Consider the following 21,558-nt stretch of genomic DNA (forward strand, 5'->3'; position numbering starts at 1 on the left):
CGATTGTACACACATAAATGTAGAGAATGGGATTGGATGGATGGAGGGGTAGATAGGTAGAAAGATAGATAGAGGACAGAGAGATACTTAGAGGGAGGGTGGGAGGGAGGGACAGAAGAGAGAGCTGACAAATCCCAAGTGTTCAGCATTTTAAATGTTGCAGAGAATTTGGGGGATATTTAAAGCTTCTGTATTCAGAATTTTGGGTTTTAATTTTGAGTTTACAGTCATTTCCAAATTTTGGCATATTTTCTTATTTCTTTAGATGCATGTGCTAAGTCTGTCATAAACAACGGTGGGTGTTCTCTAACGGAATGTGTGCTGTTTCAGCCCACACCTGCAGGCAGCCCGAGACGCCAGCCCACGCGGACGTGAGAGCGATCGATCTCCCCACCTTCGGCTACACCCTGGTGTACACCTGCCATCCGGGATTTTTCCTCGCGGCCGGGTCTGAGCACAGGACGTGTAAAGCAGATATGAAATGGACAGGAAAATCACCCGTCTGCAAAAGTAAGTCACTGGTGAGGGAGGGAGTGCACATCCCTGCAGAGCCCAGAGGAGCGCCGCAGCCCACCAGGCTAGCTTCCGGGTGTGAGGTCCCCCGGGAAGCCGCGTCACAGAAGTGATGTCAGTCACCCCAGCCGAATCTGTGTTCATGTGGTGAGCTGTGTGTGTGAACGTGTGCGTAGTCAGTGTTGGGTACGACGGAGGCCCGGTCGAAGCTGAACTGTACATAGTATTATTTGCTATTCACACTTTAAGCCACGGAGAGAAGCTGTTTGCCTCTAGAAAAGCATTATGAGTTAAAAGGACAGGAATATGCACCATAGCTTTGGAAAATGTACATTTTTCAAATGAAAATGGGCAAATATCATATAAACTAAACTACCTGTTATTTTTAAAACCACGAGCTGTTTGCTGGTGGAATTTACATGGACCTACTCTACACAGCTCTGATCCTTTAAATTATGAAAGCAATTAGCATGAAAAATGCATTAATTCCTCACAAATTTGTGCATTTGCAAATACGAGTAATGAATCAGGGTTGGATTTGACAATAGCTGACCTCTCAGATGTTCCACCAAACGTTGATAATACAGGCCTTGAACACTAACCAGCAGAAGGAAAATTACGGAGTGTGATAAAATCCATGACTTTAGCTCTCCTTTCCTGGAGCTTCTTTATAGTTATCGAATGAGGAATTCATAAGGCATTTGTGTTTCCCTCGCCCTTCACTCTCAGAAATGGAAGAAAACCAACTTTAGAAAGGTAATTTGTAGTCTGACACAGAACCATAAGGCTCAGAGATTTTGAGTTCAATCCAACGTGATAGACGGAATCAAACAGTCCGCAAGGGAAACGATGTAGTGTTATTCCTTTTCGACACATACTTCCATCAATTCGGGCGAGGACTCGGAAAATTAAGAGAGGTTATGAAATCTTAGCGATTTTGTAGGCCATCTTCCCTTTGCGGCCAGTACTTCCCAAACAGGAGTGAGCACAGGGCACCCACCCTCGTTTGCAAGGCTCTCTGTTGTAACACACAACGCCTCTTCCAGCGGCATTGGTTTGCACCAGTAATCTCCATTTTTCCACAAACACGAAGGATATTCTGCTGTGAATACAGGGGTTTAAAGTGGATATGTATATGACACTCATATTTTGTAGAACCTCAAGAAATCTGGAGAAAGGAAAATTGCTTCAATTTGACATTTTTTCAGACTTATTCAAAAATACATGTTTTTGAAAATGATAATTTGTCTTTTTACTTGTAGGTAAAGGAGTGAGAGAAGTTAATGAAACAGTTACTAAAACTCCAGGTTTGTATACCAGAACAGTTCTAGATTTCAATCCAATAAGTGACTTGTTCTCTACTCTGCACAGTGAAACAAGTTTTAACACACAAATTTCTGATTCCATTAGTCCACGAAGGAATTAATGTTTCAATTATGGAAAACACCAAGTCTATACTGATTCCTCTTTCTTCCATAACGGTGGTTGGTCAAGGAAATAACAAGACTTAATTAGGAGGAACCCCTCTGGCCTTCTCACACGCCTTCTCGTGCAGAGGGGCTCAGGCATTTTGTGGGCAGAACTGTACATAAAATATTGACAACAGAATGTGATATAATGGAGAGCCTTATAAAGAGGGTTGCGATTCTTTCTTCTAAACAGGAAGCTAATAGAAATGAAGCCTTTTGACAGTATTACCTGTCCCCTTGAGGAGCAAAAATGAGGAGCTCCATTTTTTCCCAAGTATCTCCATCATTCAGGCATCCTCTGCCTCCTAAAATGTTCACTATTTATTATATATGGTGCGTTGCTAAGTGCTTGACACAGAAAATCAGACAGATGAAGTCCCATTTCCCAAGGAAGATGCTCATGACTCCAAATCACCTGGCCTATTCTGTTATAAATATAGAGACTATTTTAATAATTCAGTGTGTCCCCAAATTATAACTTAAGTCAACTTTTTTTTAACAGAAATAGAAAACTCATAAATATCTAAGGTCATTTCTCTAGTGTTTTCCTTATTCAGGTTTTAACACTGATTTCTTAGACAGGAAGGTCTGTCCTGACCTCAACTGTGGAGACCATTTATGTAATCCTCTTGATAAGTCACAATGCTGAGTAACACATGTCAGTCTCAGACGAGGGCAAATGTCCCAACATGATGAAAGGACTTTTTCCAGTGTACACCATGAAGGATAAAAGCTACTTCTAAAAATCGTTATAAATGATTCTATTCCAATGTCAAGTTCAAGTCAAATACAGAAATCAGTACTCTTTATCCAGGAACATGGTCTTCAGGGGACAGAAACAATCTGTTGTGGTGGTGGTGTGTTTGTTCTGTTTTTGTTTGCTTATTTTTTGTTAAAGATACTGACATACTCACATGCTTTATGTTGAAGGCACATCCATTCCCATCAGTGCCCTCTTCTCATTCCTTCGGGAGGGTCTCGCTAATGGAATGTGGCTCTTTGTGGAGGTCATGCAGCCTAACATGCGCCCACATCCAGATGTGTTACGCTGCAAACCAGAAGGGCCCTGAAGGACCATCTTTGCCACGTTGTCCATGGCCTTATTTGGATACAAACACGCTGCCTCCGGGACGCTGGGTGTCCCTTACTCTTCCCAGTCAGGCATGACCCACGCAACTGACACACCAGCCAAGACTCTCACCTCAGGGACAGGTTGAAGAAGTACATGAATAGCTTCCCCTGAGAGGGCATGATCTAATTAGGGGAAACTATCTTGACACTATTCTAAAGGCTATTAATTTTGGTAAAGGAAAAAAAAGTCCTCGGGTTTGGCATTTGAGCCTTGGCCCCTGGAGGGCCACCATGGATAGGTAGACATGTCCAACATCCCTTATCGATCACCAGGTGTGTTAGATGTCTATGCTGATGACCATAGTTTCTAGCCTATTTAACTTCTCAATGTGATTCTTATTACAAGTTGAGTCCACTGAGAACCGCAGGAAGGGATGACACGTTCTTCTTGAACTCATCTGTGGCTAGGGTAGGTTTCATGGGTGGAGCTGGTCTGGGAAGATAGGGAAATGGTCCTGAAAAGGGGCCCATGAACATAGGCCCAGTCTATGTGTGGACTCATCACGGGATGCTGCAAGTGGATTTGCCAAAAATCATAGGGAGAGATGTCTTTCTCTACGTACATGACATTTGACAACATTGTCTCTGACTTCTTAGCAATCTGGGAGCATTTTTTGCAAGCTTGGAGGAGTGTGGGTGAGTGGGTTGGGGCTCTCTTTGTGAGGTAATGATCTCTGGATTCAGAGAAGCCCTCTCTTCATGAGCTGAGCTGATGTCCTCTGCTGGTGCGTTCAGTGCAGGCTTTCTGGGCCATGGGACTCCTGGCAGATGGTACATGTCAGCTCTCTGAGCCTTCTAAGCTTCCAGGGAATCCACCAGGGGCTCAGCCACCATGTGCTCATTACAGCCCAGTAACCCACCTTCCTGGAGGGAGTACTGATTCACCCCACCCTCTGGCCCGGCAGGTCCACTCAGACAGGAGAGCTTTGACATCTAAAGTATTCCTCCAACAAATCAATGAACACACATGAACGTGCATCTCAAACATCCCCTTCTCATTTCATTTCCATCCCACTTACGCTGTGAAGGGCCCCGGATTGGCCACGTCTGTCCTCATCACCATCCCGATCAGGATCGCTCACTTGACTCTTAGTATGCCTCTGTGTTGTGAAAAAGATCTCGGTTTAATTTTTCGGTGTGTGCTAACATTCCTCTGGTTCTTCTCCCCTCCAACAGTTCCTTCCGATGTATTTTTTATCAATTCCGTGTGGAAGGGATATTATGAATATTTAGGGAAGAGACAGCCCGCAACTCTAACGGTGGACTGGTTCAACGCCACGAGCAGCAAGGTGAACGCGACCTTCCTGGAGGCGTCTCAGGTGGAGCTGAAGTTGACAGGTAGGCCCTGGGGCGTTTCCTTTTAGGAACTGCGGACTGTAGAGGAATACACCTTGACCCTCTCACCGGGAGGGGGCTGACGTTGATCACACGCTCCTTAACAGCCCATTGGCTTGGCACCAACTACATCTCCTGGGATCCTCTGGGTAACTGGTAGGTCGGTATTCTCCTCTCTAAAGATAAGATTACAAAACCAGTACAGAAAATCTCAGTAATTTGCTCCAGATTATGCACGTGACAGACTGAGTCAAAGGTGTGAGGTTGATATTCATATGTGCCTGTCTCCAAACTTCTTTTTTTTTTTTAAAGATTTTATTTATTTGACAGACAGAAATCACAAGTAGGCATAGAGGCAGGCAGAGAGAGAGGAAGGGAAGCAGGCTCCCCGCTGAGCAGAGAGCCCGATGTGGGACTCAATCCCAGAACCCTGAGACCATGACCTGAGCTGAAGGCAGAGGCTTAACCCACTGAGCTACCCAGGTGGCCTCCAAACTACTTCTTACAGTTTCCTTTTCATCAACTCATGTGCTCCTCAGGAGACTTTCTTTTATCTTTTTTCTTTTCATTTTTTTGGGGGGCAGAGGTCATCCCACTGTTAGTAAAATAACAACAGTTTTGGTTCAGATGCCAGACACCATCATGGGTACTTACATACACTATCTTTCTCAGTCCTACCTCAAACCTGTGATATGGGCATTCGTATCAGTCACGTTCTTTACTGATAACAGAGCGATGAGAGACAGAGAAAGGCCCAGGAAGCTCTAGTGGCCTTCCTAAGGGGACACGGTAGACGGGCCATCTGAACTCAGGAATGCGAATTCAGAAATCTGAATCTTGAGTCGACACTCTTAACCACTAAGATGCATATCACCTTTATGACTACATCGAATGTCTTTTTAAAAAAATTTTCATTTATGTCACTTCTTACCACCATGTACCTTTTGTACATGAGGGCTGGGCTTTTCCCTGAGTTACCCACCAGGCGGCCCTGGGTCTGAAGGCCAAGACCTTGGGTGGCCCCTGCTCTTTCACTCACCACTGGACAGATGCAGGCTTGACCTTTAGAAAGAATGATGGCGGGTCAGCTTCCCCCTTTCTTCCCTGAAACAAACCAGGGATCCTCCTTGAACCTCGAACCTGTCTTCTCTGCAGAGAGGACATCCGGGCGTGTTATTATCTATTTAATGCTTGCTTGTTTGTTTCCTGATTTATCTGTTTCCTCCCATGGTTGGCAGCGCTCTGACTGCTGGCACACCCTCCCCGCCCCCTGGGCCACACGGTGACCTCTCCTCTCCGGGCAACGTTCTTTTTTTTTTTTTTTAAAGATTTTATTTATTTATTTGACAGACAGATCACAAGTAGGCAGAGAGGCAGGCAGAGAGAGAGGAAGGGAAGCAGGCTCCCTGCTGAGCAGAGAGCCCAATGTGGGGCTTGATCCCAGGACCCTGAGATCATGACCTGAGCTGAAGGCAGCGGCTTAACCCACTGAGCCACCCAGGCGCCCCTCTGGGCGACATTCTTAAGCTCTCCCTCCAGCTGCCTCCCAGGGGGCTGGAGCTGTGACCTTCGAGTCCCTGCAGCCCAGAAGCAGCCGGTGACAGAAGCATGCCAGCACACTGTGTCGGCCGCGCTGCTCGTTTCATCTCGGGGTGCGGTTCATCCGCCGAAGTAGTGAGATGTACACTTACAGTCTTAGTCTCTTTGTCCTCAAGAATGAGCGCAATATGACTTTAAAATGCTAGATTAAAAAAAGAATAATTAAATGAATATGAGTATTACCTTGATTTCTGTGGGATGGAGATGTTGAGTTTAATGGAATGGGTCGTACCCATCCAAGCTAGGAAAAGCCTTAAACAGGAAATGCTTTTGAAGAAAACAGAGGGACTAAAGAGACAATGTAAGAATAAAAGTAATAATTTCTGTTACTATTATCATTATTATTATTATTATTTATATTTTTGGTAGGAGTTTACAAGAAAGAAGAGGCACACTTACTTCTGAAAGCTTTTCAGATTAAAGGCCCTGCAGATATTTTTGTAAGCAAGTTTGAAAATGACAACTGGGGACTAGCTGGTTATGTAAGTACTCTCTGTGGGGACTGTCACTCAGCACGGGGGGGCTGACCTTTGCTGTCTGTGCGAGGTGGAAGAGGACGCCAGCAGGGGATTGCTGATGGGAGTCGGGTGGCGTCTGCCCCTTGAAAACACATTGTTCCCTCTGCTTCGCAAACATCATGGTCCTTTTACCCCTTTGTTTTAAGAAGGAAGAAACCCCGTTTCTGGAATGACAAACAAATGAGTAGTTACGGTTGGGGACAGAACAAGAGCTTAGAGCCACGTCCTGTGCTTAACGGCATATTCCAGCAGGAGTCTGAACCCAGCCCTCCGGTAACCACTCCGAAAGTCCAAAAAAAAAGCTCATTCCTAGATATGGAGACTTCCCAGACTCGTTGGGATCCTTCTCTGCAAGGCAACCATGGTGTGCGTTATATGGCCTCATGTGGTGTGCACCGGCCAAGAGCTGGGTCACAGAGTGATTTTGATGTCATCTAGGTTATACAGTAATTCATGCAACAGTCCCCTGCACAAAGGATAGTTAAGCCATGAATATGTTGTAAATTTTACTATTTCTAGGTAAAAACGAGATACTGAGAATGTAGATGTGAGCTGAAGTTCACGTAGGTCTTTTCCAGTTTTACCTGCTCCAGTATCCCTGGAAGGCAGGACCGAGGACAGAAATATCTAACCTGTAGTATCTCGCCGTGACAGGTACAGCTACCAGACGGGCGAGGGGCGCGCCATTAACCCTCGCTGTGCATTGTTTTCTTCCTTTTCGTGCATATCAGGTTTCGTCGGGACTCGAAAGAGGAGGATTTACCTTTCAAGGTGATATTCATGGAAAAGACTTTGGAAGATTCAAGCTCGAAAGACAAGGTAATTGCTCTTACGTTCTGTGTTTGAAATCAACCGTCAGTTTGGTCTTCCCACATGGGGGCTGGAAAGTAATGGGAAGGCACATGGACACAGAGCAGGAGGGATGAGCGGACTTTCTGGGGAAGGAGAAATAAGTGCTACGAACAGCACAACTGCGCAGTGCTGGTCTGGAAACAAGAGGCCACCTATGCAATTAATACCCCTACCCTAGAAAGAGACACTAAAAATGTGGGGAAAACAAGGCAAAGATGAAACTCAGTTAAAGAATTAAACTAACGACATTGCCCTGAGAAAATTATCAGAGGAGTTAGGAGTGGCCAACACCCAACAAAACAATCTTTAACTTCAAAAAAATCCATGTTACGGCAACAAAGATTTTCCATTTCTCATTATTAGAATGTAAATTTTTTTAAGCAGCTATTCTGGGGAACAGTAGCAATGACCACTGGGGTACTCCATTTTGGAGGGTTGTCTGAGTAGATACAGGCGATTTGACGATACCTGTCACCCAGTGCGTCTGCCTTTGGATTTCAACCCGATGAATGTGAACATTGATCGCGCATCTCACCATCTATCATCAAAGAGTTGCTTAAGTACATAATTTGACACAGCATGTCCCATTAAATAGGGAGCTAAATTTAAGTATTTCAGTATTTTTCATTAAGAAGTGAGGACTGTGTATTGACATGCAGAGATATCCATGACCTCTACAGGAGAAAAAAAAGTTTACCGTAGATAGGCAGACGGGTCCTCCTTCCTACCTTTCTCTACAACTTCATCTTTACCTTCGTCCTTGAAGAGAGCAATATGTGAAAAGAAATCGCGAGATGAGAATCCTGTGTCACCTACCAGCTAGTTTTGTAATGCAGGATGACTCGCAATCTTCTCAGGCCTGCTTCTTCCGCTGACATCCCAGTAGGGAAGTCAGTTCTGCGTTGTCACCAAGATTGAGAGATGGTGCGAGCCTTTGCTTTGTGCCGTCTGAACTTCTTCCCCGATGGAAGTCACTGCTGACAGGGATGAGAAAATGCCTTTCTGTAGGGAGATTAGCCCATGTCTCTCTGACCAGTATAGATCACTTTACTTGTATGTCCATACAGGCTTTGATACCTGAGCTACCTTTCAGAGACACATGAGTGTAACATCCTGGGACGGTTGTCATCGGTTACTCATTTTGTAAGACTTTTATCATGATATGGAGCAATTCCAAAGGAAAGGCATCCCAACCTGTATATTACTATGTAAAAAAAACATGTGACGTGATGAGCACTGGGTGTCGTAGGCAACTGACAAATCATTAGACACCACATCTGAAACAATGATGCACTCTATGTTGGCTAATTGGATTTAAACTCACAAAAAAATAAAAAATAAAAATAAAAAGTTCTTGATCGAAAAAGAATAATCATAAAATACTCGAATTCCATCATTCCAAACGCAGTGCTTCTAAGTAAAGAGCTTTAAATCATAAGTTAGCCATGGTGGGTACAGCACTTTAAACTGGGTCACGTTATTTTGAGGCGATGAAATAGGATAAATGCACTGGACCAACACTAATGACGAGTAAAGTTTTCTCTTGCTTGGAGCCAAATCCCTGCAGTTCTCTGTCCTCCTTTCTCCCTGGGCACACACTCTAGTAATTCCGCGGAAGGACACCCCAGGGAGCTGTACGAGATACCCCATGGCTGTCTGGGTTCACTCGGCCGAGGAAGCCAGGCTCATGATCACTGTGCTGCCACCAAAATCCTCGCCTGACACCCTTTCTTCCTAATCTCACAAAACAACGGCTTGATTTAACAAGTAATCTTTGTTCCCCTGTGATGAGGAGTTTGTTGTCAGGAAAAGCAGTTTGCCTCACGAATAATTTGAATCCCAAGCAAGTCTGCCCTTCAGCTAATTAGAAAAGTTGACGTTTCCATATGCTTCACCAGCGACCATTCATCTCAGATTTGGCTAAACACTTTTTATGGATAAAAATAAACGTCTTCATTGTCTCCAGTGAGTAGATAAATGGAAAGAAAGCGATTTTTAGTAAGTGGATACCAGCCCAAGTTGGGTGGAAAGGACACTCTAAAGCAAAAACAGGTATAAGAAACCAAATGATAGGCTGGTTTCCCCATGTAAGCTGAATTGTCCCAACCCCAACTCCAGGAGTACACACACACACACACACACACACACACACACACACACAAAGAATGGAAGGAAAGCAGTGCAAAGTATGCATCTGATAAGGGACTTGTATCCACAATATATAAAGGGCTTATCTGGTTCAATAACACAGACTCAAATAACCTAACTAAAAAATTGGCAAAGGATTTGAGTTGATATGTCTCCAAACACCTACAAATGATCGATAAACACCTGAAAAGATGCTCAACATCACGAGTCATTCGGGGAACATAAATCAAACCACAGTGAGACGCCCCCCCCACAAGCACCAGAATGCCAATGAGAAGACAGACAAGCATGGCTTGAGTGGGGAGAGATCACAACCCTCGTACCTCACGGATGGCATGCACCAGTGGTCCAGCCGCAGTGGGAAACAGTCTTGGCTGCTCGTCAAACAGTCAATCTTGGAGTTACCATGCGGTGCTGCAGCTCCACTCCATGTACGGCCAACAGAACATGTGTGAGAACATGTGTTCACACAAAAATGTAGACACAAGGAGCATAGCAGCATTATTCCTAGTAGCCCGCAAAGGGAACCCACCCAGATGCCCATTAGCTGACGAGCAGGTGAAGAGATGGTGTGTCTGTACAGCACGATGATATCTTAAAGACCTTCTGCTCAGTAGGAGGAACCACTCACAGAGAAAACCCCACATACTGTATGATTCCATTTATGTGAAGAAAAAGGCAGATCTAAGGAGACAGCAGCTCAGTGGCTGCTCAGAGCTGGAGGTTGGAGGAATGATTTCCAAGGGACACTGGGTTTCCTTTAGGAGGACCGGCGGTGTTCTCGAATTAAACTATAGTGATCATTGTAACACCGTGTGAATAGACCAAAAATTTTGGAACATATGTACACCTTATTGTTATTTTTATGTATGTTTTATTATTGAGGGAGAATTGACACACAATGTTACATTAGTTTCAGGTGCACACCACAGTGTTTCCACAAGCCTCTTCATTACTCGGTGCTCACCGCGATAAATGTAGCCCCAAGACGACACTATTACAATATTAGTCACAATATTCTCCATGCTGTGCTTTTCATCACTGTGACTTATTTGTCTTATCACTGGAGGTTTGTACCTCTTACTCCCCTTTGTCTGCTCCTGCTGTCCCCCAGCCACCTCCCTTCTGGCAGCCGTGGTTTTCTCAGTTTGAGGGTCTGTTTGCTTTCCGTTTGTTTTAGGCTCACGTGGAAGTGAAATCATCTGGCGTTTGTCTTTCTCTGTCTGACTGATTTCTCTCGGCCTCATACCCTCTGGGTCTACCCGTGCTGTCACAAATGGCAACAACTCCTTCTTTTTTATGACTGAGTAATATTCCACGCTGTGTGTCTGCACACATTCCTGTACACACACACGTCACATCCTCTTCGTGCACCAACAGATTTGTGTTTATCTTCAGTGAGTTACCAACTGTCTATGAATTTCTTTCATTAATGATGTTAAAAAAAAACCTGAGTGGACTAGCTTCGAACGGAGGAAGAGATGCCCACCTTCATTCCTAAGCGGAGAAATGTCAGTGGGAAACGGAGGACACACTGTGTGTGACTTGTGGGAGCAGCAGTAGTAGTGAGAGTGTGAAGAGGAGTCCCGAGGGAGGAGGGGGAAGAGGAGAGCACGTTGGACGTTACATCCTTGTTCAGGTGCTTCCGTGCTGGCCTCATAACGTAACGGTTGAAGTGAGGTCAGAGCACAGCTGTAGAGGGGACGGTGGAATGACATGACAGTCACAGATTCCTTTAGGCCATGACTCTGCTTGGTAGAATTTATCCTGTATGTTTTGACTCCTACGGATATATCGCTCTAGGGGAAAAAAAAAGATTTCATTGCAGCATTAGAAAAATATTAGGAATGGCCAAAATGTCCTTCAGAGGTAGGTTGGCTGAAAAAAATTCTGGCATATCCCATTGATAAAACACTACCTCTGAAGAAATAAATCTAATTCATAGGTACTGAGAAAAATTTCAAAGATATATGGTTAAGTTTAAAAAGCCAAATACAAAAAAAAAATGTATCTAGTGTTCTTATTTTTTAGGGAAGAGGAACAAACATATACATGAATAGCACATTGCTGGAAGGACATCAAAAAATGGTTAACCTTAAGAGGAAGACTGGCGTAAAGGGCCAAGAGCAGCCCTTCATTTCCATTGTCCTTTATGTTCTTTCTGTTTATTTGTTTTTATGCCGTTTTAATTAATATCATGTGCATGTATTACCCTTTAGATTACGGAAGCAGGCCGGTAACTGACATAAACAGCAGCTCCGGACGGCACAATAATTCCAGTGTAGACGGTCGCTTCGCTGTACGGTTTCAAAGACCTTGTATAGCCGTGTTGTGATGCACAGTCTCTTGTGGGATATCCGTTTTTCACGACTTTAGTGATGAGAGGTCTGATACCCATGATGGTGAAAACAGATAGTCTTGTCTGCAGATAACAATAGTCCCTTTGGTTCATTTAAGCGGAGCACAAGTTTATGAGAAGGAGGCAGAGAGATTCACGGACTGCCAGCAGCCGAGAGAAGGCCGGGCGGTAGCTTCTCAGAAACCGTTGGGGGCTCAAGTACCATAAGCCCCATTTTCCACTTGACAGGCCCTGAGTGAGCAGCTCCAGTGTCCGGAGTCCTCTCGTAGTCACTGGGGATTCAAGCGGAAAGCAAGCCCCAGGCTCTCTGGTACACATATGGGAGCTTCCGTTCCAGAACTCCCGGGTCCCCATGAACTTGGGCTGCGTGCCAGGCAGTGGAGGTGCCCTGCTGGCACTTAAATATCACAGGGAATTAGTAGACTTGCTGCCACCTGAGGGTGTGCCTCAGCTCCCTGCGAGGACGGCGTCACCCGGTCCCGGGACTCTGCCGCTGTTGCTGGACCCGTCACGGGGGCACTCAGCGGCGCGCTCCATGCCGTCCAGCACCACAGCCACGGGCTGGCTTCCCGGCCACCTCGGGCGCTCTGCCTCCGCCACCCTGACGAGGGCCCAGGGCAAATCCAGTGGGATACGAGATTTAGAGAGAACCAGAATTGGTGGAAGAGGTTCCCCTCCATGGCAGGTGGTGGTCACGTCTGAGAGTGAAACGTCACATCTCATTCACAGGCGCTGAGAAGGCAGGAGCTCAGAGAAATACGGTTAAGTTACACACACCCAACATCAGCTATAAAATATATTAGAAATGCAGTATAAAGTAAAGTATATGAAGTGTAAACCTTGAGACGGCGGGAAGTAGCAGGTTCCCGCGTCTGCTGAAGGAATGACATCATAGTGCTGTCATGTTTCCAAGGTGAAAATGAGAATGTTTATGTAAAAACCTACTTAGATGTGTGTAATATTTGATTGTTTATTTACAATTATGGTTTGTGGGTTAAAAAAAAGAATGAAAACTTCTCTTTTACTGAATAGTCCGTAAATTCCGGACGAATACTTCTAAGCCGAGCTCCGCTTACTTGGAACAATCCTGCTGCGTTCAGAGGCCCCGGTCGTGATCCATGACGCTCGCGCACTGAGTGAGCCCACGTGATTAAGCCGCACACATTTCAAAATTGATCTCATGAGTAAACTCTTTAGAACAAACCTCTTTATTTGGCAATAGTTGCTTAATCCGTGTTTTCTAACTTGAATTTTCGAAGTTCGCATGTGTCTCCGGGTCGCGCACGCATTTGCTGCGTTGTAGATACGGATTATAGATTCACGACCAGGTCCTCTCCATGACGGCCGGGATGCTGACCTCTGCCTTCCGTTCTGAGGGACAGAAGTCATGCTTCATCACGGTCCGTGTCCTCGTGGGAGCTCGCCTGGTGACACTGAGCTGTGGTCTTCTCTTGCGCACGCTTAAACGCAAGTGAATTTGCGGCCTCGCTCCAGGGAAGGAGGTCGCACCACCATACTCCATGCGGAGACCGAGATGCCGCGGGTGGAGAGACCCAGGGTGTGGACGTGATTTCGGCGACTTCTGTCGAGCGGATTCGGTCCGGGACAGGAGAAAAGAGCCGGCGCTGGCCCGTCTGCCCATGGACGGCGCCGCGGGGGCTTCCCTCGGCTTCGCGCACCTGCTAATACCTGCGTCCCGGGCCGCGGTGTGCGCCGCCCTTTGCCCCCTCCCAGCCCGCCTGTCCAGGCCTCCACAGCATCCCTGACGTCCTTACGGAGTAGTTTCCTGTCCCCTGACCCTTAGCCCCGATGTGACGGGCTTGCAGAAAGGGCGCCGGGTTGGGGAGTCGCGACTCCTGCCGCAGAGCCGGACCCACTCACGAAGCCCCCGCGGGGGTGCGTGTCTGTGGGTGCGGTGTCCGCATCGTCGCCTCCTCTTGTCTTCCAGATCCCCTGAACTCGGATCAAGACGCCCCGAATCAGCACCAGGGCACGAGCAGCGGGTCTGTGGCGGCCGCCATCCTCGTCCCGTTCTTCGCTCTCATTTTGTCGGGGTTCGCGTTTTACCTCTACAAACACAGGTACCCGCGGCGGGACCCCTGCGCGCGGCGCGGGGGCGGGGGGCGTGTGCTCGCTGTCCGTGCGCGTCCGCAGCCCCGCACCCCGCACCCCGCACCCGAGCCGGCCCCCGCACCCCGCACCCCGCACTCCCGCTGACATTAAGGAGGCTCGCGCGACAAGGTGTCCCTGGCTTCGCAGGCCGCACATTTCCAGCGCGCCCTTCCTTGCGGTTAATGTGGATGCCGCCACCCCGGCCACTAAAAAAAAAGCAAAAATAAATGGTGGAGGAATTATGAGTTCTTATACATTTTGTCTTTATCTGGATAATATATGTCCCCGAAGAATATGACATAGGCCAAACTGTTCCGAAATACTACCTAGAATAGTGGCATCCCCACATATAGTTTAAAAAAAAAAAAAGCCCTCTACAATTCCCTAAAATAAGATTAAGGTACGTTAAAAGTGTTCGATGTTCATTTATATAATGCAGATATTTCTGTTTTTCTATTTAATTCCAGTTTAAAAGAAGAAAAACTGGTATAAGATTTTTTTTAAATGAATCAGAGCAGAGTTTTAAATATGTACTTTCTTAGGCTTTTTAGAATTATATAAAGTAGGAAGAATGTTACTTCACAGTTTTATTGCATAGCAGCCCGCATGCACGTCTCCACGTTCTTGTGGTTAGTAAGGTACTTACTTAAAAAAAAATGATGAAAGGAATCTCCTATAGTTAGTTGATAAAATTACTGATAAAATAGTTGATAAAAATAGTTGATAAAATTATACTTTGGCCCATCCATATTGTTAATTATTGTTACTTTTAGAGAAAACTATATTCTTTGCACACAGGTGTGGTGAGCCTTATCCTCAAGTTTCTCCTTGGAGCTAGCTGAAAGTGTAGTAAATAGAAAAAAAGCTATCTCTCCACCTTATCCAGTAAAATGCCATGCTCAGAAGTGCTTCTCTTCTTAAAGAAGTATAAATTACAAATATATCCTCTTTCACATGTTTCTCTAGGAACCACTGTACCCTTACAGATACATATACGGTGGGAATGTGTAATTCCAACAAATTCATTTTTGCTTTTTGGTGGCGTTGTTGCCAGCCCTGTTAACCCTTAGGGAAACGTGCACTCCATTGAAGTTCTTTCTCCCCACCTTTTGACATGTCTCCTGTCCATCAGGGAGTCTCTGGGAGTCTCCTGGAGTGTCCTCTGCCCGGACCTAGAGATGGGTGTGGGACAGTGTCCCCAGCTGCCCGCGAGGTTTGCCTCGATGTGCCTCCCCGTGAGGCAGACCTTTACGTGAGTCTCTGAGAAAGTTTTCCCCATCACGCCTCCGAGCGCTTCGGGAGATAACCCTACACAGGTGTATGTACATGTGCGTAAATGGATCAGCTCTCCTGATGCTACCTTAGTTTGAAGACAACAGAGTATTGGGGAACAGTCGATATTTATCACACCGAGGTCTTTCAACCTCAGACGCTTCCCCAGTACTCGGAGCCTCTGGGACGGAGGTACCTCTGACTTGTTTTCTGACTTTGATCCCTTCTTTGCATTTCCACACCTGTGGGCTGGCGGGCGTATAATCTCTGCGTGTCTCGCTCTCGACGTGGCTCTTCACCCAGGACGCTGTGCTGCGTCTAGAACACTACAGAAGGCTGTTTGATCTCATGGCTCTCGAGAGCCATTCAGCCCTGTGACTGCTGAGTCCAGAGGCTCCTGTAGTCCTCTGGTTCGGTGCCCTGTGAGGAATTGGGGGATTTCTGCAGAAGCCAGCGGGCCATGCCTGATCACCTGGGCATGTCAAGAATTCATTTTCTTCTGAGTTGCTGCCATGTGCCCAGGGAACACACCGAGCTATGAGCTTTCCCTACGCGGGCTCCTTACCCTCTACAGGTGTCAAAGTTCCCTCAACAGTTGGCTCTACATTTCGCGAGTGAAGACCTTGTTCCTGCTAATTTCTGAGGTTCTCTCGTTACTTTCTGCTTGGAATTATGCCTTCAGTCAAGGCCAAGCTCCTGACTCAGGACTCCCACATACCTGCTCTGTACACGTCTCCTTCTCTATGGTCCTGGGGTCCCCTCCAATTCTGGAGGGCTTCCTTGCAGTGCCGGGGCGGGGGGGTGACTCCTGACCTGGAAGATGACATGGGGATTTTAGCCAGCTTTCAACTGCACTAACGCTTGGCTGAAATTGTTTATTAACTTCTAATGCTGGATCATTTTCAAGTTCAACGTCAAAGACCTACCCAAGTCCTGGGACAGTTGCAAACTGCTTTTCTGGGGAAAGAAGCCTAATTCTCTGAAACTGACACAGTTTGAATTCTCTTTTTTTTAGTGAGCATAATGTCAATTAAGAAAATCTGCTAGTAAGTCCCTGAAACAGAAGCATCATCGAATCCAGTGTGCAGGGGTGTTTCTGCTGGCATGGGCATTTAGGTGAAAGTTCCGTTTTCACACCCGGTGTAGCCTTCTTATGCAATTTCTCCTGGAAAAGGTTGAGAGGGAGGCAGACTAGATAGATAGCTTTACATCTTTTACCTTAAAAATCCTCCAGTCTCTATCTTAGGTCACACACAGGCGTTTCTTTTAATTAGAAAACGTAACCGGTAGTTTGGCACAGTCCAGTGCCGTTTCTGTGACATCAGATCACAGGCTCTGTCACGTCACGAAAGAGCTCGCGTTCGGGGGACAATAAATGCAGCGAACCGAAGTCCGTTTCTCTTTTCCTTAATCTGGACGGTCCTGAAGGGTCGACGTCTTGACGAGCCCTCTCGCTTTTTTCTTGGAGTGACTTCCCCAAGGTCATGGAACTTAAAAGTGACAAATATCTAGTCCAGCATCCACCCAGCTCTGGCTCTGATGATCTTTCCATTTTGCCGAGAGTATTACCAGGAATCCGATAATTCTTTGATTTTGAAAGAGCTTCGGTGTTTTAAACCACCTGCAACACCCCAACAACGGGCTCTAAGAAAGAAAACGGTCAAACGTGTGAAGATGGGCCCCTTCCCCGTCACTGTGTGCCCTCGTGTGTGTATCCCTGCTGAGTCAGGCATGATGCGGTGCCCCGGGACCCCGCTGCGGTGCCTGTTTTCTTAAAATCTGGGTGCTAACCGCGTGTTCCTTCTTCCCCCCCTTAGAACGAGACCAAAAGTTCAATACAATGGCTACGCGGGACATGAGAACAGCAACGGACAAGCTTCCTTTGAAAACCCCATGTATGATACAAACTTAAAACCCACAGAAGCCAAGGCTGTGCGGTTTGACACGACTCTGAACACAGTGTGTACGGTGGTATAGCCCTCAGTGCCCCGCCAGGACCGATTCATAGCCATACCTCTGACGGACGAGCAGCAAGCCCTCTGGTGCCATATACCACCTCCCCTCCGACCCTCGGCTTCGCTGCGCTGACCTTTCTCATCTTGTGCCGGCGTCCATGCAGCGGGAACCTCCGGTCACGTGCCAGAGTCTTCTGCAGGTCGGAGGGCGCGTTCAGCCGCATCCCGGCCGGCTCGCAGCCTCGGCCTGGGGTCATGGCGCGCTCGAGGAAGCCTGCCGAGTCACGCCGACAGCTTGGTACTCGATGCCTCGGACTTCGCGTTTCTGTGTGGCTGGGATGCCTTTCAATGCAATCTTCCGGGCACGCGGATACGTCCTTTGGGTGCGGTGACAAAATGGCAGCACCACAATATACCACAATACTTTGTTCTGGTCTTTTGTTTTAGTTTGTGTTTTTGTTTTGTTTTCTTTTTTTTTTAAACCCCCATGAATATCAATACTCTGGAAAAAAAAAATAAGCTCTCTTGAAGAAGTCACCTTTCTGGCAGACGCACACACCCGCCAACGCTTCACTCTGTCCTTCCTGAGACCCGACACGCTTTGAGGACTCACAGCTCCCTTCAGTGTCCATTCCTAGGGCCACTGGCAAACTCCCCAGTCAGCTGTTCTATTGCAGAATTTTTGATGCACAATTTTTTGCACTAGTGTGTTATGAATGACTGAGTAAGATTCTGATAAAAATAAACTATCTACACAGGGTTTATACACACTATCCATTGTATATAAGCATCTTCTCATGTGGTCCAGCTAGACATCTACCACCCGGTCGGTTGAGAGGAAGTACCCCCAGACCCGGCGCAGGATTGAGAGGGAAGTGCGGTCTTGGAGAGATGTGTTCTGTTCTGCTGCTTTAGATGCGTATGCGTGCTGAATTCACTGAAGATGTCGAAGGAGGGGAAAAAAAGAGGGGCCTTTTTATGTTTCATTTCCCACACACGTTCTGCCTTTCGGCATTGCCCGTGAGCACCGGGGTGGGGCACGGGATGGCAGGGTGGTCGCGGCGTGTCTCTCTGCCATGTGCACACGTCCATAGCACCTCACTCTGGGAGCTCATGAACTCGTGGGGTTCAGCTCACCGTCGTGCTCCCCGTGCGCCGTGGTTCGCCGCCCGCGGCCGTGGCGTTGAACGATGGCACCGCTTGTGGTCAGTGGGACCCGGCAGGACCGCCATCTCGCGTGTCTCTGTGCAGGCGACGGAGAACGGCACACTCTCCTCTGTCCTGATGACACGTGTCATACCTCGCTGGTCTTTTGTTTCGTGTGAACGCCAGACGCCAAGGCCACCTGGGGAGTGTTCATTTTTCGAGTGTGCTCGACGTGCGTCGCGAGGCTCGGTGTGAGTGGAGCAGGGGCGACCCAGGGTGCAGGTGAGATCCACAGAGGAAGGAGAAGGCGTGGCAACGGGAATGTGGCTGTAACAGAATCCGTGTGGAGACCGTGTTTATTTTTATTTAAAACGGTTTGATAAAAGCATTTTGAGAAGATGTTGCTTATTTTATGATTTGGGTGTAACTTGCCTGCTTCACGCGCTGAAATGTCTCCCTCCTCCCCTTCCACATCCACAGGGGGTTTCATGCGCGTCGTCGTACTGGACGCACTCCCTGGCTTTAAGACGGACGGAGCCGTTGCTCTGTTGAACACTTAAATGCAGGACTTCACAGGTGACAAATGGAAAAAAAGAAAGACACAAACACCTGTGAGGAGAATAGCTCATTCTTTCCCGTCATGTGTTTTGACATGAGTGGTTTCGTGGCCTTGTCTCGACGCCCACTGTTCTGTTACTCGTTTGAAGGGGCGTATGCTGTGACGAGGGCGTCGCTGACCTCTTCTAGGGACTTGTTTGCCTTTTGAACTCCAAATTCTCAATCCTGAAGTTCCACGCTGAATTCTCTGCCCCTTGTTCTCTGGCCAGCCTGGTCACGTGACCGGAGATTTGCCTTGCAAACTCGGGCTCCGCTCCTTAGACTAGACGAGGTCAGCCAGAGCCAGGCTCCTGACACGCACACTGAACCAGAGCAAAGACAAAGGGAGCTCGGGGACCGCTGTGTGCAGGGGAGAACAGGGTTACTATATATATTAGGTGTATATATATACATACATACATATCTATAAATATATTGTACATATCTAAGTTTGAGTCATTCAAACTAGGTGCAAAATGCTGACTTCAGCGTCTGGATTAATGTCTCCCTCCCCCCGTCCCTGACCCGCTTGCCGGTCCATGCCGTCACCGATTCCTGAACCGACAGGACATACGTACACGCACAGAAACACGCATCCGATCAGATACCACTCTCCTTTGTGTGCGGAGCCAGCCGTCCTCCGGTTGCAGTTTGGGGCATGGTGTTCCACACCAACAGCAGAACACCCCACGAAATTCTCCCGTGAGAATCCCGCCCAGTTTCTTCCTAGGGTGTGTGCAGCGTTGACTCAGACCTCCCGCGAGGTGTCGGAGGGTCTCACGCAGGCAGTCGGCACGCGGGCTGCCCGCGCGGGGGCCGTGAGACCCCTTCCGGAAGCCGCCAGAGCCCGTGTGTGGGACCCCATGCCAACCCAGATCATGTGCTTCAGAGCTGTTTAGAACTGCTGCTTGTTTCCCACATCTTTTGCCTTTCTTCAGGCTAGCTGCAATAATTTTTTTCTTCTGTAAGATATTTTGTAAACAACAACAAAAAAAGCGATTCTCAAACAGGGGGAACGAACGCTGGTGTCATGGTCAGGAAACCCGCCGCATCGCTGCCCGCCCCGTGTCACCATCTCGCCACATGCTGCTGACATGAAGTAGGTGCAAACGACCTTTTTGTACAGAGATATATTTTTTATGAAGAATTTGTAAAATTATTAAATATGCTGTAATTTTTTGATTAATGTAGGTAAATTGTTAAAAAAATAAATGTTTTTACAATACAAAACTGTAATTTTCCCAATAATGTACCATGTCCCATCTCTAGCAGATTCTCAGTTCCAATCCTATCACACATGTATTAATATTCAAGTGGCCTGTTAAAATCAACAGTATCTTTTTTTGTCAAAAAAATTATAAAGAGTGTAATATAGCCTGTGCAATGACACCTATCTTTAAAGCAAATCAGAGTTCTAATTAAATATTTAATTTTAGATTTCTATTTCTTGGTGTGATTTATTTCAGCCTCGTATGTGCCTGTGGGTCTGTGGCAGGGGAGGCACAGGACGGAGGTGTTCGTGAGGCACTTTCTCTGAATTGGCAGCTGGGCTCTGCACTTTCTCAGACGTTAGCATCGCGGAGACGACTGATAAACCGCTCGCTTGCGAGGAGTCCCGGCCCCGGGAATGGCCGTGGGGAAGCCGACTTATTTCTTCGAGCTTTCACTCTTCTCCAGACCAAAATCAAGCCTGCATTTTAATAATTTTTAAAGCTTTTTTCTTAGATTTTTTTTTGATGTTTCCAAGCCCCTGCTTGAACGTAGCCATTACTGAGTGAGCCCCCCATTCAAACAGGGGTACTGGAGTAGTTGGCTCCCGCTCAGTGTGGTCTCCGCAAGGAAGCCTGGTGACCCACATCTCAGTGAAATTTTAATTCCTTTAAGGACAGCTTTTGTAGGACAGGGTGATTTCTTTTGTTTGTTTGTTTGTTTTTACTTTTTATTTTTGTTAATTTTTAAATTTTTCATTATGTTCAGTTAGCCAAAATAAAATACGTTGTAAGTTTTTGTTGTAGCGTTCAACTATTCGTTACTGTAGGTGACACCCAGTGCTTATCCCGACACATGCTCTATGACTAGCACCCATGAAACTGAAACAATTACTAGAAATTATTATCAGCAACGAGATGTCAACAAATTCAGCAATCTGGAAGAAATGGACACCTTTTTAGATTTTTAATATTTACTTATTTGAGAGATTGAGAAACAGGGAGCACGAGAAGGGGGAGGGGCAGAGGGAGAGAGAGAAGCAGACGCCCCGCTGGGCAGGGAGCCTGATGTGGGGCTCGATTCCAGGACCCGGGGATCGTGACCTGAGCCGAAGGCAGAGGCTTCACCCACTGAGCCACCCAGATGCCCCAGTATTTTTATAATTTGAAAAAAAAAAATAGTTCTTTCTGCAAATGTTTATAGTGCTGAAAAATGACATATAAGAACATTCTGCACATATTTAACGAAGCATTTTAAATGTCACACTTGAAGAAGGCTCAAAAAAATCCTCTCAAACAGCCTTTAAAATGCAGAGCCAGCTGTCCTCTGCTCATTTTGGAGCT

The 21,558-nt window shown here is 46.7% G+C and overlaps 1 protein-coding gene across 1 annotated transcript in view; it reads left to right on the forward strand.

The window, feature by feature from the left end:
• CSMD1 (CUB and Sushi multiple domains 1) overlaps window positions 1–20,441 on the forward strand; it is a 2,021,046-nt gene extending 2,000,605 nt beyond the window's left edge. Inside the window, exons 64-70 of the mRNA XM_045997494.1 lie at window positions 331–510; window positions 1,776–1,820; window positions 4,290–4,451; window positions 6,417–6,529; window positions 7,297–7,384; window positions 13,873–14,005; window positions 17,126–20,441. Of these exons, the coding sequence (XP_045853450.1) occupies window positions 331–510; window positions 1,776–1,820; window positions 4,290–4,451; window positions 6,417–6,529; window positions 7,297–7,384; window positions 13,873–14,005; window positions 17,126–17,285 (881 nt within the window). The 3' untranslated portion in view covers window positions 17,286–20,441. The remainder of the gene's footprint in view (window positions 1–330; window positions 511–1,775; window positions 1,821–4,289; window positions 4,452–6,416; window positions 6,530–7,296; window positions 7,385–13,872; window positions 14,006–17,125) is intronic.
• Window positions 20,442–21,558: the final 1,117 nt, after the last annotated feature.

Source organism: Meles meles, chromosome 2 (genome assembly GCF_922984935.1).
Source record: "Meles meles chromosome 2, mMelMel3.1 paternal haplotype, whole genome shotgun sequence".
Classification (NCBI taxonomy): domain Eukaryota; kingdom Metazoa; phylum Chordata; class Mammalia; order Carnivora; family Mustelidae; genus Meles; species Meles meles.